The sequence below is a fragment of the Ictalurus furcatus genome, chromosome 7 (assembly GCF_023375685.1).
Source record: "Ictalurus furcatus strain D&B chromosome 7, Billie_1.0, whole genome shotgun sequence".
NCBI lineage: Eukaryota > Metazoa > Chordata > Actinopteri > Siluriformes > Ictaluridae > Ictalurus > Ictalurus furcatus.
This window is the reverse complement of record NC_071261.1, coordinates 12966879-12991163: the sequence shown is the minus strand read 5'-3', so window position 1 is coordinate 12991163 and position 24285 is coordinate 12966879. Positions and strand designations below refer to the sequence as shown.

General features: G+C 39.6%; 1 protein-coding gene across 3 annotated transcripts in view; it reads left to right on the top strand.

The window, feature by feature from the left end:
* Positions 1-935: 935 nt before the first annotated feature.
* Positions 936-24285, top strand: part of arhgap21b (Rho GTPase activating protein 21b) — a 40473-nt gene continuing 17123 nt past the window's right edge. For 2 of the 3 annotated variants that reach the window (XM_053628560.1, XM_053628558.1), the window contains exons 1-8: positions 936-1210; positions 4476-4630; positions 15028-15201; positions 15967-15988; positions 16753-16845; positions 16947-17025; positions 17121-17175; positions 20686-22135. In XM_053628560.1, the coding sequence (XP_053484535.1) occupies positions 4565-4630; positions 15028-15201; positions 15967-15988; positions 16753-16845; positions 16947-17025; positions 17121-17175; positions 20686-22135 (1939 nt within the window). In that variant the 5' untranslated portion in view covers positions 936-1210; positions 4476-4564. Of the gene's footprint in view, positions 1211-4475; positions 4631-15027; positions 15202-15966; positions 15989-16752; positions 16846-16946; positions 17026-17120; positions 17176-19808; positions 20296-20685; positions 22136-24285 lie in introns of those variants that run through there. The other variant, XM_053628561.1, reaches the window with a different exon arrangement.

The window sequence follows — 24285 nt, the reverse complement described above, 5'->3', positions numbered from 1 at the left end:
TATTACAGATAAAATTCCAGATGAAAAATAGCTGCTCAACAGAATATTCACTTCAGCTTCATTACTATGCTAGTTAGTCACACGCTAACTAATTGGCATGCTTGTTAGCAAACTATCTTCTTAGCATTCCTCTAAACTTTAGCGTTTTTCAATTTTCTACCCAATATTTATGTTTTTTAAATGATTTTTCACTCACATTTTTGTTCAGTATTGCGACAGTCATAGTCATCAAGTGGATGTTTTCAAAATTAACTGCCTTTACACGTGAAACGTTCACACGATTAGATAATATAAAGATAAATCAATCAATCAAATTTCAAATATGTGCTAACAACATGTCAACAAACACTTGAAGCTAAGCTAACCATTTTGTTCGCTAAGTTTGGTGAAGCTCCTCCCGCTTAAAGACAAATAAGAAAAAATAAAGCAGAATGTAGAACATGCAGGAGCATCACAAGAAATACAAACAATAACAACAACAACCAATAAAAAAAGATAACTATGAGTAAAATTCGTTTACTGAAAACATTATGTAAATGAGTGCATATTTAATGATCTATTAAGTAAAATTTGTGTATTTTCAGCATGTTTAAATCTGGTTTTACTAAAGGAAAAAAACGTATAGGGTGTGGTATCTGGGTTTAATAATAATAATAATAATAATAATAATAATAATAATGTGAATGATTAACACTTGAATGTGTTTAGTCCTTTATTTAGTCCAAAGAATGATTTTAAAAAATCTTAATTCTATTTTAACAAATAAGTACAAATTTGAAGAAAAACTAAAAGACAAAAACTTTCGAGAATAGATAAAAAATATATATGTATATATTTAAGGGAAAAAAAGAAAAACACACAGAGAAAATGGCCGACTGTAACACCGCTTCCTATTGGCTGGAATTCAAAACCCACAACATGTTACGAGGCATGTGATTGGCTGGCGTTTCCAAGGATTCTGTGGTGGAGCTCTCGAGCACAATTCCAACATTGTTCCGCGCGAGTTAGCTGGCTGTCTTGCGCTCGTGCTAGCTTTAGCCAAGTAGGGGAAAAACTTTTAAAAACAATTTTTATTACATTTTAAAACTACAACAAACAAAGGACTGTGAGCTTTATATCACGGTAACGAGTCGGACTGAGGATTTTTATTTCATTTTCAATGGGCGTTTGTTGTGACGTTAAGTTCTTTCTGCGGCTTCATTCCCAACAGGTAGGCTGGAAGCTATCGCTAGCTTAGCTTTGCTTAGCTTAGCTTAGTTTAGTTTAGCTGAGCGGAACCTCCCACTACGTGCATTTTTATTTTTATTTATATAATTTATAAACACTGTTTATCGACAATCATGTATTCAGCTTGCTAACACTTGGCATTTCATTTTATTTGAACTTTCTTTCGGAGCGAGCAAACTTTGTCGTCTTTTTTTTTTTGGTTTGTGGAGCGGGATGTGTCCCAAATCGCCGTCATATTGGACTCCGAGTGCGCTACGTAGGGTGTGGGCGCCGGTTTTCCAGCCGCCTACGTAGTGCGCTTGCGTAGGTCAGGTGGAAGGGATTTGGGACACGACTAACAGACCAACGTCAAACCAAGAAACTTTTTCCAACACTGGGTTGGGAAAAGTTGCCAGATTGAGCGAATTTAGGTGAACATTAGTCAACTCAATATAACGAAATTGCGCAAACGTTTAAATATAAATAAGAGTAGTGAAATCTTATACGCTTAAATATATATTTTTAGTTTGTAATATTTTCAGAGAGGTTTTGAAATTGCTAATTGTTTTGTACTAAATCTGGCAACCTCGCTAAGAACACCATTTTGTCTTTTTAATCTTTTATTGTTGTTTAATAATGATTTAAATGTAAAATAATAATTATTTAAACTGAAATTACTACTGCATTGACCTAAAATAGTATCACTGTCTAATTACCTAAAATAAATAAATAAAACCCCTCTTTATTGACACTTTCCCAGCTTAATTACCACCAGACTATATATTTTCTTTTAATTGTGTTTAAATGAAATAAGATATATTTCAGGTCATTTGGTAGGTGTTTTTATGGTGGTAGGTGTTTTTATGGTGGTAGGTGTTTGTTGTAGCTCTGAGGATCAGCAGGGAGTCTTGCAGCCATGTGGCACTTCAGTCAACTTTTACTTAAACATGTTTTTAAAGACAAAAGTCATGATATTAAAAAGAAAAATAACAGTGATGTAAAAACTATTTTTAAACGTGTCTAAAAAAAAGAAAAGAATGAAAGTTAAATCCACTCATTTCCAGATAAAAAAACAAACAAACGTGGATGAAAATGTTATATAAAAACAATAAATTGAAATAAAAAAAGACTAGGACTCAGTAACATCGATATCTTTTCAAAACATAAAAAATAGAAGTGCAAACTTAAAGTTAAAGATTAAAGATAAAAAAAATGTTTATTCAAGTTTGTTCTGAATTTACAGGAAATGTTTCCTTCTGTTAAATAACTTATTCTAAAATATATATAATAAGTGATCAATAAAATGTTTTGACATTAAATTGAGTACTAATTATGAGTTAATTAAATTCAATATAACTGAGTAAATAAATAAATGCGATTAATATATAAATAGTTTATTCATAACTTTTTTCTATTATTGTCAATTTATTTTCAAGCCAAAACAAAAACGTTTAAAAAATAAAAATATAATTTCTTTATTAAATTTATTTATTTTTTGATGTTAAGTGTTTAATCAATTAATAATAATAATCAAATAATATTTTTTATGAAAAAAAGCTTTGAACTTTTTAAACTTTTATTTTTATTTATTTATTTTATATATATATATATATATATATATATATATATATATATATATATATATATATATATATATATATGAGTGTGTGTGTTAGGGATGCACCGATATGAATATGGCCGAAGCAGAAGATATATAGATATATATATAGATAGATAGATAGATAGATAGATATAATATCGAACACGTTTTTTTTACATTTTTCCATTTATTTTTCCTTTTTTTTCACCATTGCATAAATTACATAGTCAAAATGTGCTTTTTACTATTTTGTCTTGCTTTTCAAAGAAAAAAAATAAATTACAAAAATTACAATTTCAAAATATGTATTTAACACTGAACATTTTTTTTTCATTCCATCAGGCATAGGCTACCAACAAGGCACAATATAACTTTAAATAAATAAATGACTAAAATAAAAAATATTTTTATGTGGTCATCTTTGAGACCCCCTTGAATAGCCGATGTTAGGCCTATAACTGACTGCTGAAAGAATGTAACACACTGTAGCCTACAACAAAAAGTGCATTAAAAAGTGCAAAAAATGGTTCTATTCGGTTCTATACGACTGATTATATTGGGGATATATACTGCTCGCATCCCTGTACACCTCGCGGAGTATTATAGTAGATATAGTATAGTTAGATATGTTGTTAATGTTATGTTCCTTGATAGATTTAGTTAGTTTAAACTGTAGATTAGCTCATTTAGTTCCCGCTGGTGTTTCCGCTCCCAGTCCATAGTACTAGTTCATGTTTCTTGCTTTGTGTTTTGACCCTGTTTTCTGTGACCGCGACTCTGATTCCTGCTTTGCCCCGTTTATGCCTGTTTGCCGATAGCCCGATAACCCTTTGCCTGTCTTGACTACGTTTTTTGGATTACGGTTTGTCAGCCTGCCCTTAAATGAATACGTCTTTACCTGCTTCTGTACTCTACTCCCTTACGTCTCGCGACGTGACAGAAACATGCTCTGGAACAGAAACAAAACAAACGCACGTGTCCACAGTAAACATCCGAAGAGCACGTAGCTCGTGCACGCGCGCGTGCCCTCATCGAGGTCGTGACATTCGCGCGTCTCATTCTGGTTGCTAGGCTATTTTGTCGTATCATCAAACACGTCATTGTTCGGTCAAATTTATTCGGCCTTTTCACTTATTCGGCCGAACACAAAAGTGCTGCTTTTTTTTTTTTTTTTTGCTACTTTCAGCCGAATAATTTCGGTTGCCTAACATTCGGTGCATCCCTAAAAAAAAAAAAAAAAAAAAAAAAAAAATATAATACACACACGTGTCTTCAGGAATTAACACATTTTCACATTTAACATTAGCATGTTAAGATATTTAAACTTTACAAGTAGTAAAAAAAAAAATAAACCATGTGCTTCAAGTTTATCGTTTCTTTTGTTCGGGAATAAAAAACTATAAGATAACTCGGACTCCTGATAGATTAGATTTCGTAGAAGAAAAGAGGTCGGGGGTAGAAAAAAAAGTCTGACACGATCTTAAATCTCTTTGGGTTTTTTTATTATTCTTTTGTCATTGTTTATCACATTTAAAGTCTTGGAAAGGAAAATAAAAAAAAAGGCCTGGTTATAGAAGATGTGAAAAAGATTGTAGAGAAGACGCCGGAGATTTTGTTGCTGGATTTTGTTTTATTTACACTTTTTTTGTGTTTTGTTTGTGTTCTGCAGGGGAGTTGAGGCAGGATGGACGTCCACACAGCGATCAGATTGGATTAGTCTGACGCTCCTCTTGATGTGGACTGCGGGGAGGTGAAACCATGGCGACAGGTTGGAGAAATGATGAGGAGGAGGCGAGTTACAGTGTCAACGCCCCACTGTGTGAGGTAATACCTTTTTATTATCTAAATGTTTCACTGTTATTTCTGGTACGGCGTGGCATGGCGTCCCGTGAGTGGTGCATGATGTGTGGACGCTGCATGTGGATGTGTGCTTTAACTATGGTGTGGTGGTACTGATGCATCACACGATGGCGGTGATATGCAAATGAGCATTTATTTGTGTGCTTGCACCTTTTGTTTTCTCTCAAAACCTAAGGCAGGTAGAAACAACGCTATTGGTCAGAATTGTAGATCTGTGTGATACGATATCACATCGATACCGTGATACACAGCATGTCACATTGTCCCCAAATCCGCCATGTCATTCCAAGCTATCGTTATGGTGGTGTGTATTGGAGTATCGTGAGATGTTCTGCTGAGTCCTCGTGAGTGTCGTGACATGGTAAGGTGTGACGCTGGTTGATATTTGAGTCAGATATTATCTCCACGGTAACGGGTCATTGAGGAGACGGTTGTTGTTGCTAGTTATTTATGAATTGTCGATCCTGAGGCTCGGGTGCATCAAGCCAAGATTGAAAGTTGACTTTCACCATGGTTACCATGGAAATGACCCCCCCCACCCCAACCACACCTTACTTACTTTAACTTTAAGCCCTATTTGGACAGGATAGTTTAACCATTTTAACTTGGAAAAAATAAACAAAGACCAGGGATGGGAGATACGACGATACGATTATCATATCATGACTAACTTGTTCAACTTTCCTGAAATATCGCCAGATAGTTGTTTTTTTTTTTAAAGCATTTAAAAAAAAAAAAAAATTTGCAGCTGATTTAATGTTAAACCTTTATTCTGAATTTACAAGAAATCACCCTTCTTCTAAATAACTGTTAAATAATTAATAAATTAATTTGAAGTAAATATATATAAATAAAAATGTGTTAAAATGTGTTTTTTGCTTTGACTTCATATTATGGGTTAATGAAAAGTTACTCTGATTAGATATAACTTTAAATCTAAATTATTTATTATATTTATTTAGGAATAAATATGCATTAGTTTATGTTAAGTAGATCTATATGTAAGGTCAGTTTGAGTTTTTGAAAAAATATATAATTTATTCCTTTTTTTTTATATTTATAAAAAAATGTGACATTCAGTCAACTTCTGTTTTTTTAAAAGTGTACTTAGTGCCTCGGGTATCGCAGTATGGTACGATGCCCCTGGTTTTACCAGAAATAGTTTTTAGTATGTCGAGCTCCAACCCCCCCCCCCCAGCCCCCCCGCCCCCGGAAGTGAAGGTGTGACATTAATCAGACTCGTGATCCAGAGAAGAAAAGAAAAAGGAAACAGTGCAGAAGCCGCTGAAGGAAATTCCCCCGATGTCGTACACACAGTCGGCTCGAGCTAACACAAGATGAATCATGTCCAGATTCCCGTCAGCTCCTGTAGTGCTGAGAATCCTGCCAAATGATGTCATCAAAAAGTGCCGTGCAGTCACGGAGACGCTCGCTCGTTCACACGCTTATTCCAGAAACCATCACAGTCCCTCTCTTTATCTGTGTGCAGACTTTCCGTCTCATGTAGGTGGATAAACTTCACCCGGACTCCACGGAAATCCCGACGCTGCAGAGCAGAGAGTGGCATAGGGGAGAGTACGATAGTTAAAGGCCCTAGGCTCGATTCCGAGCCATGGCGACTTGATGGATGAACGATCTGTAGGAAGATCGATCATGTGCCAGTTGGATAAGTTGGGCCAAGGTCTTCTCCGTTGTTGTTTTGATGGTGTCGAGCCATCGGGTTGCTGGTCTTACTCTTCTTCTTGTTCCTTCGATGTGTCCCATCATAACGTCCTTCTCCAGTGAGTGATCTGTTCGTACAAGGTGTCCAAAGTAGGCAAGTCGTAGTTTGGTGATCCTTGCTTCGAGAGACATGTCCGGTTTGATTTGCTCCAATATAGATTTATTTGTCCATCTGGCTGTCCATGGTATCGACAGGATTTGTCTCCAGCACCACATTTCGAAGGCGTCGATTCTTTTCTGTTCTTGTTTCTTGACTGTCTAGCTCTCGCTGCCATATGTTACAATGGAAAGGATGAGACTGTGAACGAGTCGTGTCTTTGTGGGCAAAGAAATGTCCTTCGATTTGAAAATTCTGTCCAATGATTTCATCGTTGATTTTCCCGTGGCTATTTTTTGTTTCACTTCTTCGCGAGTCGTTGCCTTCGTGTTGATCATTGATCCAAGTAGGCTGAAGTCGTTGATAACCTCAATTTCGTCTCCATCCAGGTCAAAGGTTCGTCGATCGTAATTTTCGTTGGTCATCACCTTGGTCTTCTTGAAGTTCAGCAACAGTCCCATTTCCTGGCTCTCTCTTTTAACTGTCCACAGTAGGTTCTTCATTCCTTCTTCAGTGCCTGCTATCAAGGTGGTGTTGTCCGCGTACCGTAAATTGTTCACGTTTCGGCCTCCCATTTTGATCCCTTCTTCGACTTCGTCTAGTCTGGCTTTTCTGAAGATTGTTTCCGCGTACAAGTTGAACAAGAACGGTGACAGGATGCAGCCTTGTCTGATGCCTCGTTCCACTCTGAACGATACGGCCAAAAAAACCTGTTTGATTTTTATAATACCTATAAAAATGAACTTTTTTTAATATTTAGAAAACATACATTTTATTAATAAATGTATATGCTAAATTGTTTGTTTTAATTTCAATTTAAATTTAACACTGAACAGGGGAAAAATGTACAAATGAAAGATTTTACAAATTTAAAGGTGAAAACTTTTCAAGGATTTATATAACGTCCACGTGGTTGTGTGATTTTTAAAGAATCATTTATATTTAAATAAAAGGACACTTAAATGTAGAAAAAAATAAAGCTGTGTAAATGCTTTAGCTAATGTCTGCAAAAATAGTTTTATTTTTAGCTTTTAAAAAAATAATAATTGAAGTTTGTTACACCTCGTGTAATATGAGTGTCACGTTATGACAAATAGCCGAGTTAATGTATTATATTACGCAGTATTATTGTTATTACGGATGTATTGTGTTGAGAGCCTCGTATCAAACAATATATACAGTAGGCAGGATCGCTACATCTCCTTAATCCTTCACCTGATACACTGCATCTTTTTCAGGTATTATTATTTTTATTATTTTTACTACTACTGTGATTATGATTGGGCAGTTTGGTTGATGACTTCGGTGCCGCTGAATCTGTGTTCATTAGAGTGTGCTGAGTTATTGTGAGTCTCTTTCAGAGCGAGTAATGAGTGATGGGGAGAGGAACGTGCTTCCCGTTAGATGGAAAGATGGAATGAGAGAACAGGAAGGATGTTGGAATCCGGGAGTTTTAACATTGTGGTGTTGGGATTTCCAGTAACATGGGGTGGACAGGGTCGTCCGTTTATTAACTAAACTCCGAAACGCGTTTCGATTTCCCGGAAGCGGGTCAGGTTAAAAAGTCATAGCTAGCGCAGTATTGCAGAGACGGCACGGTACTGGAAAGTTCGGTACGAGTCGATGTCTGGACACGTCCGGTAAGGTTTTTAAAAAATGTTTACAATCTTCAAACATTCCAAACAGCAGAAAAGTTTAACTTTTAAAAACAATGAAATCATTTAAAAAGAAATAAATGTTATAAAATGATATCTTGATAGCCACGATATCTCAGAAAAGTGCATTGTGCTGTTTGTATCGTGTGCTGTTTGTATTGTGATATCGATATTATGTCCTATCGTCCAGCCCTAATGGCTTCTGGTGCTTTAAACCTTGGCACTGATATATTACTGCATTTTATTTTATTCTTAAAAATATGTAAAAAACAAACAAACCAGGAAATCAGGAAACCATTATCGATACGACACGGAAGCCGATATTGATACGAATCGGGAGGGCGGTGCGAATGAGTAAAATGTTTTCTTTTCCCAGGTTGCAGTGCTGTCAGTGTCGTGATGTTTGATGATGTGATATTTAAATAATAACAAACTGGTTAGCCGTTATCTCGTTACATTCATAAACATTTTGTGAGAAATGTGTTAGAAAGGCGCTTTATATATCAAGCAAACTAATAAATAAATGGATCAATTCTGACAGTTTTGTTACAAAACTCAAGATGGTTTGAAAATTGTTTTCTCCATGAACAGCTCCTGTTGGTTGTTTTGTGCGTGCGTGTGTGTCTAGGGACGTTGCCCACTGAGACGTCTGTGTCAAAAGTCGAGACAATAAACGCGTTGTGTGTGAATTCCAGGCTGGAAGGTCGGACGTTGGACGCTGCTGAAGTGAATCATCTTCTGGAACAGAGCTCTTGTGTTTGGCCATTTTGTAATTTTACACTTCTTTCCTTCCTGCAGTGGCGAGAACCAGTTTAGTGATTATTTCTGTGATTAGATCCATCTACATGCATTTATTATCCCATATAGATCACGTCGTAGGTCCATCTGTCCATCTATACTAGGTGTGTCACAAGAACCGATACTTTGATACCAACATTCTTAAAATGTGACGGTACTTGTTTTTCTGCATCTGCGTAGGTACCATTGGTAATGAAGGTACCGATGGTTGCAATTCGTCCGGAACTGAAGGGGGCAGCAAAAACACGCAAGTGTTTTAGTCTGTCCACAAGTCGTGAAGAAGAGGAAGAACAACTACAAGCACACAGGAAAAACTACAGAAGACGGCAACAATTTTAGCTCCGCCTGACTCGTTGAGAGGAAAGGAAGCGTTGGTTGCCGGTGTGCAACCGATGCTATCGTTCATTTCAAACAAAGTGAGGAAACACCTGGAATTTGGCAAAGCACCTGAAAGACAGACCCTATATTATGTTTGTTTGAGGCAACTGGCGTTGTGGCCGTGAAACCAGCTAACATTATGCTCCATGTAATGTTTGTGATAACCAGTTATTTGTTAACGACGCTTACGCGTTGCAATGTTATAAATTACCTCCTAATGGGCCACCATGCATCGCCATTCAGTCCGTGTCCTGTCAGCAAAATGTAGCCTAATGTCACTAATAATTATTCACATGTTAATGCTTTTAATAAATCTTTTTGGCCTGCCACCATATCAGTGAATTTAAACTAATGCTTGAATTCAGAGTATAAGGTGGTTGTGTGTGTGTGTGTGTGTGTGTGTGTGTGTGTGTGTGTTTTCAGGAGTGCACCTTAGCACTTGTTATTAGCACTTAGCACTGTTTTATTATCATTGTCAGACAGTGTTTGATAACTAAAATCTCTCTCTCTCTCTCTCTCTCTCTCTCTCTCTCTTTGCCAGTATTAGCCAGAGGAGGATGTCCTCCAGGAGTTTTAAATTTTATTTATTTTTTATTTTTTTTATACCACACCGTGGTATTGACTTTGGTATCGAGTATCGTATACTTTTGGTGGTATCGGTACCGACTACTAGATTTTTGGTATCGTGACATCCCTACTCCTATACCTTTGTATTAAACTCCACCTTGGATGATTTGCATATTAAAGTGATCCTCAAAGGCGAATGAAATTCTTAGTCTTTAGCTTGATCTGTTTTCACTTACCTGCATTACCCACAATGCTGTTCGGCAACCTGCTGATAACATTAATCTCCCTGTAAAAAGAGTGATGCGGCGGCACTTTAGTGTCTGTCCAGCTTTCTCACCTCTGCTCAAACAGATCGGCTACCAAAGCCCCTCTCACGCTTACAGCGCCATCGTCGTCTCTTCAGATCGCTAACTAGCTGTGGTTCAGCATCATGTAGCTGAGTTGCATTCTGGGAAATCACCTTTTGTTATTAGGCGCTAACTGAGAAATCTGACCTGTTTCAGATTTAGACCGAACCGTGTTGGCTGAGCTAGCAATAGAGCGACACATGGCTGTTGACGGCACCAGGCAACAAATTAGAACCAGAATCACTAAATACATCACAAATATCTCCGTATAAACATATTCACTGTGTTTCAGGAAGCCAGTATGAGGGTGGAGCTACAGCAGGGATGTTGGAGTTGTTGTTGTTTGGCTTATTGCTGCTGCTGTTATTGTTGAGGTTGCTGTTGTTATTGGCCTGGTTGCTGTTGGAGTGGATGTTCTTGTTGTTGAGGTTGGTAAGGTGAATTGTTGTTTTTGGTGTTACTGTTGCTGGGCTTGTTGTGAAGATGGTGGTAGTTAGGGTCACTGTTGTTTTGGGGGTCATTGTTGGGGTGACAAAGGTTATTGGGCTTGTTTTTGTTAGGGTCGTTGTTAACCCTCTTACCCCGTATGGCCGAAAAACCGGCTTGCCCATCTTTGATCTATTCCCGTAAGGACGATATAGAGGATTTACAGTGTAAACGTTATCCCTGTAAGGCCGGTGTACTGGCATTACTCTGCTATGATTCCTTACTTATTTAATTATTATTTTTTGACCCAGAAGGTTGATGACGTCACGACGTGATTACGTTATTACGCCGGCATTATGATGAAGCTGATCCAAGCGTGAATATTGGTGTACTAGTAGAAGTGAACTAAAAATGCCAAAGCGAAAAGCTAATCGTGTTCCAGCTAAAGTTACACCTACAGTGAACACAGGTACATCTAAAACAGTGGAAAAAAAAGAAAACATACACAGTTACACAGGCCAGAGCGATGATTCTAGATAGTGACAGCAGTGAAAGTTCAGGCGATGTTGAAACCGAAACCGATAGAGACGCAAACTCTCCTGATTCAGACTCTGATCCGTCTTCATCTTCAGCATCAACCAGTGCGACTGACACTGCAGGGGTCTGGAGTCATAATGGGACCATTTCTGTGCATTCGTGAAAGCACTACCTGCTGGTCTGATTATCACCAGAAACTTGACTTTTGGTGCTAAAATGCATTTATTTATTTATTATTTATAAAGGCATTGACCACGCTGATGCTCGTATGGTACTTCTAAATGAGTATAAGGATTTCAGCGAGCATTTTTTCATAATTTCTCTAGTTAAGAATTGTGCTCTAAGTTTAGTAAAAACACTGAACTGCTTCATTTTCAAAGTAATATTACACAAATACATTATTATAAGTTGTTTCAAGGCCTAAAAATGTTAAAATTAAAATGTTGATTTTGGCCCAGGAACCTAGGGTTGGCGTGCTGTTTCTCTGTTTCTATAGGGTTATGGGACATATGGGAACTTGGGGGTAAGAGGGTTAAGGTGGTTGTTGGGGTGGATGCTCTTGTTGGGGTTGTTAAAGTGGTTGTTTTTGTTAGAGGTGGTTGTTTGAGTTGTTTTTAAGGTGGGTGCTGTTGGGGTGGTGGTTGTTGTTTTTTTTTTTTGTAAACAGTGTTAAACACTTTCCCGCACTCCCGTGTTGTTAATCACCTTGTAGGTGTTATGTTTGGGGCTGAAGCTCATATTCTTCACGCACGGTGTGTTAATCGTCCTTGGGTTTTCATTAGGATCAGTGTTTATTTCTCCTCCCAGCAGTGACTCGGAGTAGATCAATAACTAGTGTCCACTTTTAACTAAACCAATACGATTAACATCACTGTTTATATAAAGGACTAAATTGAATAGTCAATTCACTAGAAATAAAACTAAAAAAACTTAAATTAAATTATATTTAATAATTGTTTTATCTGCGTTTTTTGCTCCTTACCTTAATGCCTTAATAATCTGTCCCTCTGAGGGCATGTTGTATCCAGATGTTGTTGTTTTTTTGTGTTCTAAAAATAGCATTACAGCTGATTATGAAGCCTTCCCTTTCCCCCCTCATTTCTGTCATCATGTGATTACCTCGTCGTCTGAAAGCAAAAAAAACACGCATCTTCATTTCAATAGAACGGACCAAATGCGTTGCAGTTCCACTTGAAGAGAACAGGTCAGCCGGGCCGATGGGGTTGAGATGTGGATGAGCATGGCTCAAACGCCACTGCATGATATGCTTCATGTTGTTCTAGAGCTTAACATTCATTTTCTGTTCGTGTTAATTTACCCACTATCGAATTCAAATAACTAGCATGCAAAATAACATCTTTTACGTAAACAAGACGAGACCTGTAGCTAACGTTGAAAGCCGTTTCATTGCGCGGACGTACTTTACAATTCCATATAAGATATACAAGTTAACGAGAAAATTATATAAAAGAATTATTGGTGAAAAAAGTTGCTATTAATTGTTATTTCAGAGAAATGTGACTATATCTTTATTTTATAACACATTCTGTATCTGGTTGGTCAGAAGGACCGTTAATTTCCTGTCATGCGCTCGTTCTGATGCGTTACGGTTCTTATAGTAACAGCCCATTTATACGGCGGACGGCTCAAAGTTTCCAAGCGTTTATATGGCTTTGATATCCTGATATCGGCGTCTCTTGCGTTAATCCATACGTTAACGTTACGTCAAAGCCGCGAGGTTACACGCAAGATTAACGAATATCAAACTAATGAACGCATTCACCTCGTTTCTCCATTAGAAAGATTTCTCTACATCGCCTTCACCTTGAACTCCAGTAACAAACATCACCACTTTGTATTTTCTCCTCGAGCACTGAAGTGTGTGGTGTTTTTTTTTTTTTTTTTTCTTTCTCCCTCTTTTATTTGTTTGTTCTGTTTTCCAAAGCAACACGCACTTGTATGCAACATTTCAACAGAAGCCACTTAATCTCCTTCACCCTCGGCTGAACTCACTGACGTTCGGAACAACATCAAGGAGCTCAGATTCAGAAAGATTTAAGAAAGCGTGAGAGAGAGAAAGAATGAAGTGGGGGAAAAATGAAAGAGAATTAAAAAATGAATGAACTAAAGGAAGAGTTAAGGAAAAAAGAGAGAATTACTAATTTATAAAATAAAATGAAAGCACGAAAGAAAGTGAAACAATGAATTGATATCGATGCGTTTATGTGAAATATTTTTCTAGTTTATAAGTGTTTATGTTCCGGAGATGAAAGGGAATAAAATAAAAGGGTGCAAAAGGAAAATGTAGAGTGAAACAGCAGAAGGGGGGAAGAAAGACAGAAAGAATTTGAAAACAAGAAAAAGAAAGAATTTGAAAAGAAAGAGAATTTGAAAACGAGAGAAATTTTTTTTAAAAAGATGGAAGGAAAGGAAAAGAAGGAAAGAAAAAGAATTTGAAAAAAGAAGGAATTTGAAAACAAGAAGGAAAATAAAGAATTTGAATGCAAAAAAATTGAACACAAGTTAGAAAGAGAAAAGGAAAGAATTTGAAAAGAAAGAATATACGAAGACCAATTAAAAAAATTGACTGATTCTGATGAAGAGGAACTTGGTTATGTGAGTGTGTGTGTGAGAGAGAGAAATAGATGCTTCTCTTCAGACTGTTTACATGACCGATGACATGGTGCTCATGCAAAGCAAACACACAGCGTAAGGCCTGAGGTGGATTTGATTTCTTCCTTCCTCATGAATTGCTCTTGTATTTTTCCTTCCTATTTGGATATTTTATTTAGTTTTTTAAACTGTAATGTCCGGTTTAAATGCTGTGTGTAAAATGTGGAGATGTAAAGATTGTTTAAGTTTGAAATAAAAAGTGGGTGTGTTTGATACGCAGAGGTCTGGGGGCAACTCGAGTGTGGAGGAGTGTCGCAGGGAAGGGCGTGCACGCTGAGGTGTGAGGCAATAATTCTAAGTAAATGCACCAACCTGTGTGTGTGTGTAAAATGTTTGCTCATGTACTGATTTACATCCTGTTACACCACTGCGTTCTGATTGGTCAGAAGGTGTTGATGAATTTTCTGTAACAGCAGCTCTGTCAGTAGCACAGATTAATTTAGGATTAATGCGCTTGTTCTGATGCGTTATCGTTTCTATAGTAACAGCTCATTGTTAATACGGTGAAGTTTTTTACAAGGAGATGTTTATTTAACGTTTATGGAAGGAGTCTCCAGTGTTGCTGTAATGACTAGCGGGAGTGAGCTAGCCGTGCGGGCATTGCCGTCGAATGAATCAGTCAAATGAATAAATCTATCGAGTGAATCTTTTGGAATGAATCAGTTGAAAGGATCTGTCCAGAGAATCTGTTGAATCAATCAGTTCAATGAAATTGTTGAATGAATCAGTAGTGAATCTATTGAAGGAGTCAGTAGAATGAATCAGTCTAATGAATCTTCTGGAATAAAGTCTCATGAATCTGGTGAAAGAATCAGTTGAGTGAATCTTTCGAAGTAGTATCAGTGGAATGAATGAATTTGTTTAATGAATCTGACTAAGGAATCAGGTGACAATCATTTGAAGGAATTAGTCTTGTGAATCTGTCCAATGAGTCTGTTGAAAGAATCATTTGAATGAATCTTTTCATTGAATCTGTCTAGTAAATCTGTCCATTCAATCTGTTGAAAGAATCAGTTGATTGAATCAGTCTCATGAATCGTCCAGTGAATCTGTTGAAAGAATCGGTTGAATTAGTCTTTTAGATGAATCAGTTGAATGGAGCATGTTGAATGAATTTCAATATGTTTATGATTTTGTTTTTGTTGAATTTCCTTGTTGTAGGACGTGTTTGAGCAGAAGGAGTCTCCAGCGTCTATGTTCCAGCCGGAGGACGAGGGGTTCTCGTGGCCCGGGCCGAAGACGGTGCGGTTACGGCGTACGGCGCTGGGCTTCGGCTTCACCCTGCGCCACTTCATCGTGTACCCGCCCGAATCTGCCGTACATTCCACTTACAAGGTACTCCTCTCTCTCTCTCTCTTTCTCTCTTGCTCTCTCTCTACTTTCACTAATGTCACTCCCTCCATACCTTGTTCTTCATGAAGCAGAAATTACCCAGAAGGCATTGCACTCGCACAAACATCTCACCTGCTGGTTTTATTTAATGACCTATATCTCTTTTAACTTAAATATCTTGAGTCCGTTCTGCATTCTGATTGGTCAGAAGGCATTAATTCATTTTCTAATTCTGTCACAGGTTTTGTAATTAATGCTCTCGTTCTTGGGCGGTATCGTTTCTATAGTAACTTCTTGTTCAAAGCGACTTGTACAGCAGTGCACCACATAAACAGTGTTCTTTCCTTCATTTTTCTTTGCTATCTTTCATTCTTTTTTTTTCTTTCTCACATTTTCTTACATGAAGCTTCTTTCTTTCTTTTTCACATTTTCTTACATGCTGCTTTTTTCCCTTTCTTTCTTTTTTTCTCTCTAATGTGATCCCCCCCCCCCCCGGTATTTCCTTGAGCTGTGTGTGTGTACACTGCACTATAGCATGACTAACTCTGCTCTGAGTTTAATCAGAGTTTGTAAAGTCTTTCTGTTTCAGAGCTAATCTTCATCTCTCTCTCTCTCTCTCTCTCTCTCTCTGTGTTAATAAAAGTAAGTAAGCAGATCTGAATAAAAAGAATAATAATAAGTAGCAGAAGAACAGTGTGTATGAAGTGAGTGATAATGTGTCTCAGTAAGACGGACGTCATGTCTCTAATCTTTTTCTTCTGTTCGCAGGATGAGGACGGAGATCATCGAGGTAAGAGTACAGCTTCACACCAAGTTCATTCAGATAAAAATAATTGAAAATTTTTATTCTTTTAAAGTAATTGGGTATTTTAGTTTTATTTAACTTCTATTATAATTTTAATATTTACTTTAAATAATCTGTTATTTTATTGTTTTTATTTTTTAAGTAATACATTTTTATTCAGTCAGTGAGGTGGTTTTCATGCTTGTATCTGCATTGTGTCCTGATAGAAGCCTGTACTGTACTGCTCTCTCTCTTCCTAAACGCTCTCTTTCCTCGGGCCGACTTGGCTCAGGAAGGGCGAGCGAGAATTCCTTTCTCCGGTGTCCTTCACTGCTGCAGCGGGGGAAAACTATGAACATTTATTATGTTAACCGTTGTGTGTGTGAGAGAGGGAGAGAGAGACACGACTCTAATATGATATATATATATATATATATGTGTGTGTATATGTGTTTATATATACGTGTATGTATATATATGTATATATGTATAATATATGTATATATATGTATAATATGTGTGTGTGTGTATGTATGTGTGTATATATGTATTTACACAATGGCTTTACAGCTAATACAGCAGCACCTCCTGCTGGGCTTGACTGACCTCACATGCTGCTTACTTTACGTGACGTACAGTATCAGTTGTGGTGGAAAAGTCTGATAGGAAATGAAAGTTAGAATTAATGATGTGAAGATCAGGATGCTCAGATGAGCAAGCAGAGAGAGAGAGAGAGAGAGAGAGAGAACTGTTTGTTTGTGTGTGTTTAGGACGAAGCCGGAGCAGACTGGAGCCCATGGACACCATCTTTGTGAAGCAGGTTAAAGAGGGTGGGCCTGCACACGGAGCTGGTCTCTGCACAGGTGCCTTTACTTTTGTTCCCTAGCAGAAGACTCGATGCTTGTTAACTGGACTGAAGAATAAGGTGTGTTTACTGTCTCCTTGTTTTCCTGTGTGTCTGCAGGAGACCGCATCGTGAAGGTGAATGGAGAGAGCATCATTGGGAAAACGTACTCTCAGGTCATCGCAGTGATCCAGAACAGGTAAAAAGTCTCTCTACCAGTAGCTGAATTAATTAATTCATGTGTTAATTCATTCACTGACATTTATTTGTTTTATTTGCTTATTTTGTTTCCAGTGACACCTTTCTGGAACTTAGCGTGATGCCCAAGGATGAGGACATACTACAGCTGGTAAAGCTCTTCTTCTTATGGTTTGCTCAGAGGCCACGCCTCCTTGAGTCAGACTGACAGAAGCCACTCCTCCCTTCATTTGAACGCACCGCATTGTTAACATTAGTGCCAGGTCATCAAGATAAACAAGCAGCCATCACGTTATTTTTGAGCGTACAGTCTGAGCAGCAACTCCTTTTATTTGTACTCATTTTAGCTCCTTTTTTCCTTTTTTTTTTTTGCTGACCTGTTTCAGCTCTTCATTTCTGTTTCTCTCATCCCTCCCTCATCTAATGTCTGTTTCTGGGCCTCCTAACCAGGCCACTGCTCTGCCGCAGCACTGCTGGAGCCTCAACCACTGTCCCGATTAGATCATGTCATAGAAGCAGGCAGCATTTCTTTTCCTTTCATTATTTCCATCTCTGGCTCCCCATCACTGAGGGTGAGAGATTACAGCAAACTTTGCTTGTCATTCTGTCAATTCCATTTTCTCCCACTTTGGTCATTTGCCATCTGGGATTCCTCCGAGATGTATAAAGATAGCATCTCATTCGGATGAGTGCGATTTGCCCTCTTTCACATACATGACCTCACGGACACCCGTGATTGGCTAGTGTCTCTCTGATTAACATGAAAGGACAGTATGCCAATCCCATCCAGAGAGCACACCCAGTGGATGATGACGGGATTCATAATCGCGATCTCCCGATGATGGGGTGAGCTTTTTTTTTTTTTTTTAAATAAAATTTTTTTTTTGCGCCTCTCTGTGGTATCCCTAGATGATGTGGACCACCAAATTTCAACCAATCAGAGCTAGGAGGTGTGCCTTCCTGCCTGTACTGATATTCAGACAGGAAGTTGAGGACATTGAAGTCTCTTCTTTCTGCTCCTAAGCAGCGCATAAAGCAGAACAATAAAAAGGTTTACGTATAAAAAGGTCCCTTAAAGAAAGGGGTCAGGTAGTAAACAGGAAGTAGTAATCATAAACAGGAAGTAGTAGTACTGTTAAGCTTTGTGAATATGAATATGCAGTTATTTTAATCTTTGACGGACCAAATAGTTGACGTTGCTTGAGGGAAAAAATGGAAAAAAGTGGATTTTCTTTCGTTCACTCCAGCAAGCAACAGGCGACTCTTTATACGATGTGCTACGTACGCACACAAAACACGGAGCTGCAATTTGAGCGACAGAGCAACATTTCAGCTGAAATTTTCTCAGCTAGATGCAAATTCGGCATGACTCAGCAAAGCGAACAAATACAATGCGAACAAATGTTAGCGCGTATGGCATATTCATAGCTAGTTCAGATAGTTAACGCTGCTATTCCACTAATAGCTAATACGAAACAAACATTAAAATGCAAATTGTACAACCAATTTGCACGCTTTTTCTGAAGTATTAAAACATTACTATTTAGTTTACATTAATTTTAAAGTCTGATAAATCGTATAGAGCGAGACACACCTCTTTGCGGCGGGGCATATATGTTTATATGTTTATATACGTATGTATACGTATATAGTGCATTTCATTGGACGAAAACAATATTTATTTATTTCATTTATCATGGGTTTTTTCCCCGAATTGATCAGTTATAAAATGTAAAAGAAAATATCATCCAAAATATATTTTCCTCTCAAAACACATTATTGTATCGTGAGCAACCGTTACGCGTGTTTTTAAATCCGTTACTATAGAAACGATGTCAGAAAATAAATCAACAGATTTTGAGGTGAGTTCAGATTAGCGTTCAGAAGCACAAGCTGTAAACATTCCCCCTCCACCCTTTTTCCTCATTCTCTGCTGCACATCTGTTTGCTGTGGGTGTGTGTACGTGTGCGTGTAAGGGATTGCGGAAAGCATTTGGCTGTGTAATAAGGCAATGATGTGGCCTGTCCAGACAGAGCGGGAGGATTAAAACCGTTTTCCTCTCTTGAGGATGACATTGGAGAGAACGGAGGTGGAGGAACCCTTACACATACACTCATGCGTGCACACACACACACACACTCACTCTTGTATGCGCACACACACACAGTGTTAAATCCTCGTGCTCTAAATGGTTATACATTGAAAATGTTACATAACGGACAGCAGGCGTTGTAGAATACACTGGATTTGGACAGCTGATCGCTGTGTGTTGTAGATAGATAGTCGTGTGTGTGTATGATTGAGGTGCGTGTGTGTGGGGGAGAGAGAGCGAGAGAGAGAGAGAGAGAGGAAGGCAGGGGAGGAGGGGGAGAGCTCTGCCATCTGAACAGAATGTATAATCAAGCCTCGGTCATGTGAACGGTCTCAGCTCTTGGAGGAAAGAGAGTGAGCATAAGAGAAAAGACCGAGCAGAGGGTGTGTGCGTGTGTTGGCGGCTGAAAAATGGAGCGAGTGGAAAGAGACGGAGAAGCGTTCGCCCCTTGGAGCACGAAATGGCGAGCGCAAGCAGGTGGCATCGCCTTATTTTTAGCGTCTCGTACATTGTTATGCAATAACTTCAATACACCACGTTAATATTTTTCCTGTCTGTCTCTCTCTCTCTCTCTTCCTTTTTTCCCACCCCATCCTCGTGACTCCCGATGCAATCTAATGGCTGCAGCTTTCACGAGAGATCGCTCGTGTGGTAAGCTCGAGAACACTGTGTGTGTGTGTCGTGGTGGTGGTGCCAGCATGATCCGGTTCCCAGATGTCTTGCACGTGCAGCCGGTTGTTCCGAAACGTTTCGCCTGTCGCACGCGTGCACCTGTTTGATTTCCAGCCAGCTGGAGTGTTTGCGATGCCTCGCCCTTTTTAATTCATCACTGTCCCAGTCTTTTCTCTGCTGAAGAACTTTAACCTCTGGAACTTGTCAAGGGAGGGGCAAAGTTCTCCACTGTTAGATCCACTGTTAGACTATTAGTTCGGCGCTGCGTAACCTGACTCCACAGGTATGCCAGGTGAAAGTCCGCTGTTGTCTTCTTGCCTTGCCTCGACTCGTAGTTGGTGCTAGTGAAGGTGTCGAGGAGTCATCAGAAACCGTGATGGACCCTCTAGCATTTTAGGATTTCTAAGATTATGATTACCGAGGTCAGATTTAGTGCGGTGGCTAGTGCGGGAAACCGCTCCCCCCTGGCCTCCGTTTCTCTACGGACGCGTCTGGTGACTCAACAGGTGGGTTCAGAATTTAAAAGAGCACTAAAATAATACTTAATCTGGCTGATGTTTTGTTTTGGCGTGCTGGTTTGTGCGTTTTGGACGCGTGTTAGTGCTTGTGGAATTGTGGTTGCCGTTAAAGGGAAGTGGCTACCTGTTTGTACACCAAGATGTGTAGATAACGCATGCATCGATGGCTCACTCCTTTTGTTTTTCTTTTTAACCCCTTTTCCCCCTGTTGCCAAGTCTCGATTTGTGTTTAACGTCCGTGCAGGATATCGTTTACACTTCTAGTTCGTGACTCCTGACCTGTCGGACTCCCACATACGAGCCATAGCATCCATGCGTCCTTATTAAAGGTAGAACCTGCACCTTTCTTTCTGACACAAGTCTGTCTTTCCCCCGCAGGCGTACTCGCAGGATGCCTACCTTAAAGGTCATCACGCTTACAGCGGAAACGCTCGCCACATCCCGAAGCCACCTCCCATATGCTACCCACGAGTAGACTGTAAACCCCTCGGGATGGCCGAGGCGACGGAAATCACGGCCTCAGGGGGGCTGCAGTCTGATTTGGGATACCGCGTGGAGATACCTGTACCCCCTTCGCCTCCACCTAGGATCCCGAAGACTCAAACGGCGGTGTGCGTGTGCAACGAAAGTGTCCGGACAGTGGTGGTGCCGGCGGACGTCCACATGGGTCATGTGGTTCCTGGAGAGTACAGTCACACGGGTCCCGATCTGATGCTGATGAGAACAAGGTCATATGTTCACCCGTGCAAGCCTGACCTGTATTCTCCAGGTTACCATGGAGATTCGTACGCCGTTCCACCGCCTCGTTATCATCCATCTTCTTCCAGCGCGTCTTCGGCTTCCCATCAGAACATCGACTGGCGGACGTATCAGACTTACAGGGAATACATTGACCACAAAGGCCTCCACACATACAGTCGGACGATTCAGGAGCGCCTGGACAGTTTGCGTGCTGCCGCGGCCGCTTCCCAGACCTCTTCAAACTTTGCGCAAAAAGCCACTTGGGGTAATAAAATCCGACGCAGGAGTATGTCGCATGACCGGTCGTTTCAAGGACCCCCTATGCTTCCGCCTCGCAGTGCCTCCCAGGATCGGATGACTGGGGCAGAAAGAATGTCACGAGCGCAAGACTGGCCTCCTCGGAGCGTCTCGTCAGATGGAATCATGCGGAACGCTCGTTTCCATTCCACGGACTACGTCGAGCATGGCGAAATGGCTCTTTGGCCTGTCGATCTGAGAGGTTACGGCAGGACCGAGCAAGGACCTCGTCCCAATCGGCAACCCGTTCCCCAGAGACCAGTGATCTATCCGCATTCCTACGGAAACAACGTCCGAGGCAGATCCGGTCCACATCAGCTGAGCTGTAGAACGGACATCCCGCCTCCTGCGGTTTCTTCTGATAGGATCTCGCGCGTCGGCAAAAACCAGCCCAAAGAGGCACAGCTGTGTAAAGACCAAAGACTGTTAAGTAATCATGTGGCAGTTTCGGTGGCTAGCCTACAGTCTCGGACTCGTGCCGAGACTATGCAAAGTCCAGAGCCAGTCAAAGAATCCTCTTCGGGTCAAAGGTCAACCTCTTGCTCGGTGCCTACACCTCAGAGGCAGGCGCAACCCGGAGCCCCGGGGCAGAGGATCCACCCGCGGGACCTCAAGGGATTACCGGTGAACGGGTGCAGTCCAGCGGAAGGTGTAGTGATGCGAGAAAAACCCACTGGAGGTAAAAGCACGCCGCTGCGCCATCCTTCCTACATCCAGGCGCAGGAGCATCAGGACTCCCTGTTCGGCTCTGCTAACTTGAACGAATCGCTGGACTCCATCCCCTTCATCGGTAAGTGCCGCCGACTCCGTCGCCATAGCAACAGGCTCAGGAAGTATTTGTGTGAGATTTGTGTAAGAGTAATTGCCAGGATTGAGTCGATAATTGGAAAAGGCAGTCTTGGAGAAGTTTACATCACGTTATACTGTCACACATGTACTACCTAGATATGTGTTATATTTGTGTTTTTGAACATTTTATATTTTCTAGTGAATATTTAAAATAGTTTCTTTAATTGCAGATTTTTTTAAACATAAAATAGAAACATTGCCAAGCTCATCTAGGTCTCTAATATCTTGATGATGAAATGTAATTTTTCGATATTTGCTGTGAAATCTGAGATTTTTGTGAATGAGATGTTTCTATAGAAACGAGAACATATTAGAGCCGGTGCTTTATTCCCGAATAAACCTGCAGAGCTCCATGTTGTGAGCTTGTCCGGCTTGGGCCGCGTGTCAGGAGAACACTTTCAGATTTTGGTTAAACTAAAGAGTCGGTTGTAATTGATTGGCTGTATTAATACACATTGACGGCGTGTAACTGGAGCTGTAACGAGTTCATTACTGTCTGTTGTTTTTAAATCAATAACCACTCTGCTGCCTGATGGCCCTCACTGGGTTTCATGATGGGTTTTCATGGATTTCTTATTATGTAGTGCTTTTAATCATTTAGCTAACAGTCCAGCCAGGGGACAGCGATCGCAGATGATATTATCGGACGCTAACAACATGCCAGACTTTTTTTATAAAAACAAAAAAAAAAAAACACCAAAAAAACATATGGGATATGGCTGAGAAGCTGAGCCGTTCTCGGATGAAACTTGGGGTATATTCAGAAGTATTTCTTAGAAGTATACTCGGAAGTATTTCTCAGATGTATACTCTGAAGTATTTCCTTGATTAGTCGTATTCATCCGGAATATTCCAGAACAAATACTGTGCGAATAGATTCACTTGCAGCTAAAAGCGGAGTTGCAAAACTTTGACCTTCTTAAAAGTTGGTTCCACTCGCAAATAGGTTAAGAACCGCTGCCTTAAACCACTATTTCTTTTATCACGTTCTACATATCGTACAGCTTATCTGTACGAGCGTGAAAAAGGAAAGAAACAAAACAACTATCGCACCTTTTTAAGTGATTTTCAATCTCAGAGGAAAGCAAAAACTCTTGATGTGACATGAATACAGCTTCTGGGTTTTTTTTTTGTTGTTTTTTTCCCCTGACTTTGGCTCACTGTGTAAATAATAAATCGATGTGGACATGGATGGCTGCGATGGTCAAAATCTTTCCCCAATAAATGTTATACAAAATGCGGTACAAATGCAGGTCGCCCTGTGAAACCCTCTATGTCACGATATCGCAATACGGCGAAATCTTATCGTCTTTAAAAGTCACGCCGGTGTTATCGGCCCTGCGCAGAAAATCCGTCACCGTCCGGTTGTTATTTCCGTCTGATGGAAGCCACACGCTACGGATGCGACACAACCGCAGTGCGGCGTACGCTCGCTCTCTGTGACTGTGAGGAGTTCTGCGGTTGATTTTTCTGACAGGCGGCGAGCGTTGCATCACTGCATCATGAGGATAAAAATAGTAAGGTTGTGTGTCTGGGTTTCTCTTAGCGGTTTGTGCAGTTCTGCCCGAGACCACACCTTCACTTATTTTATTATACTTAACATCACTAATATAAAAATGTGAAAAATTACGCTGCGAGTGTCCTCGTTAAAATACGACTTCAGAACATATTCAGTAAAAAAAAAAAAAATCTGTATAAATAGAAATTTGCAGCGTAGCTCTTACCGATAAACACGAAACGCTTCCGAAGTAAACGCAAGCGAGAATCTTATCACGATTTTTGTTGCACAGAATTTGCCACTTGTTACAAATTTTTTGAAGCAAAGACTGTTAAGTTTCTTAACTTTCTAAATCGTCTTAGAATAAAAAAAACTAACAAACCAACTAAATAAAAATTATCTTAAAGAATATTCCAACTTCATCTCTGCGATACGCCACATGTAGATTTCCAATCAATAAATTGTGATCATTTGTGTTTTTAAAAAAAATCCATTTATTTAATTTTTTATATATAAAAATGGTTCATTCGTTAATTTTTTGTTACTGAAAAGAAGAGAAAACAAAACATAGAATCAGCTCCTTCCAATCAGCT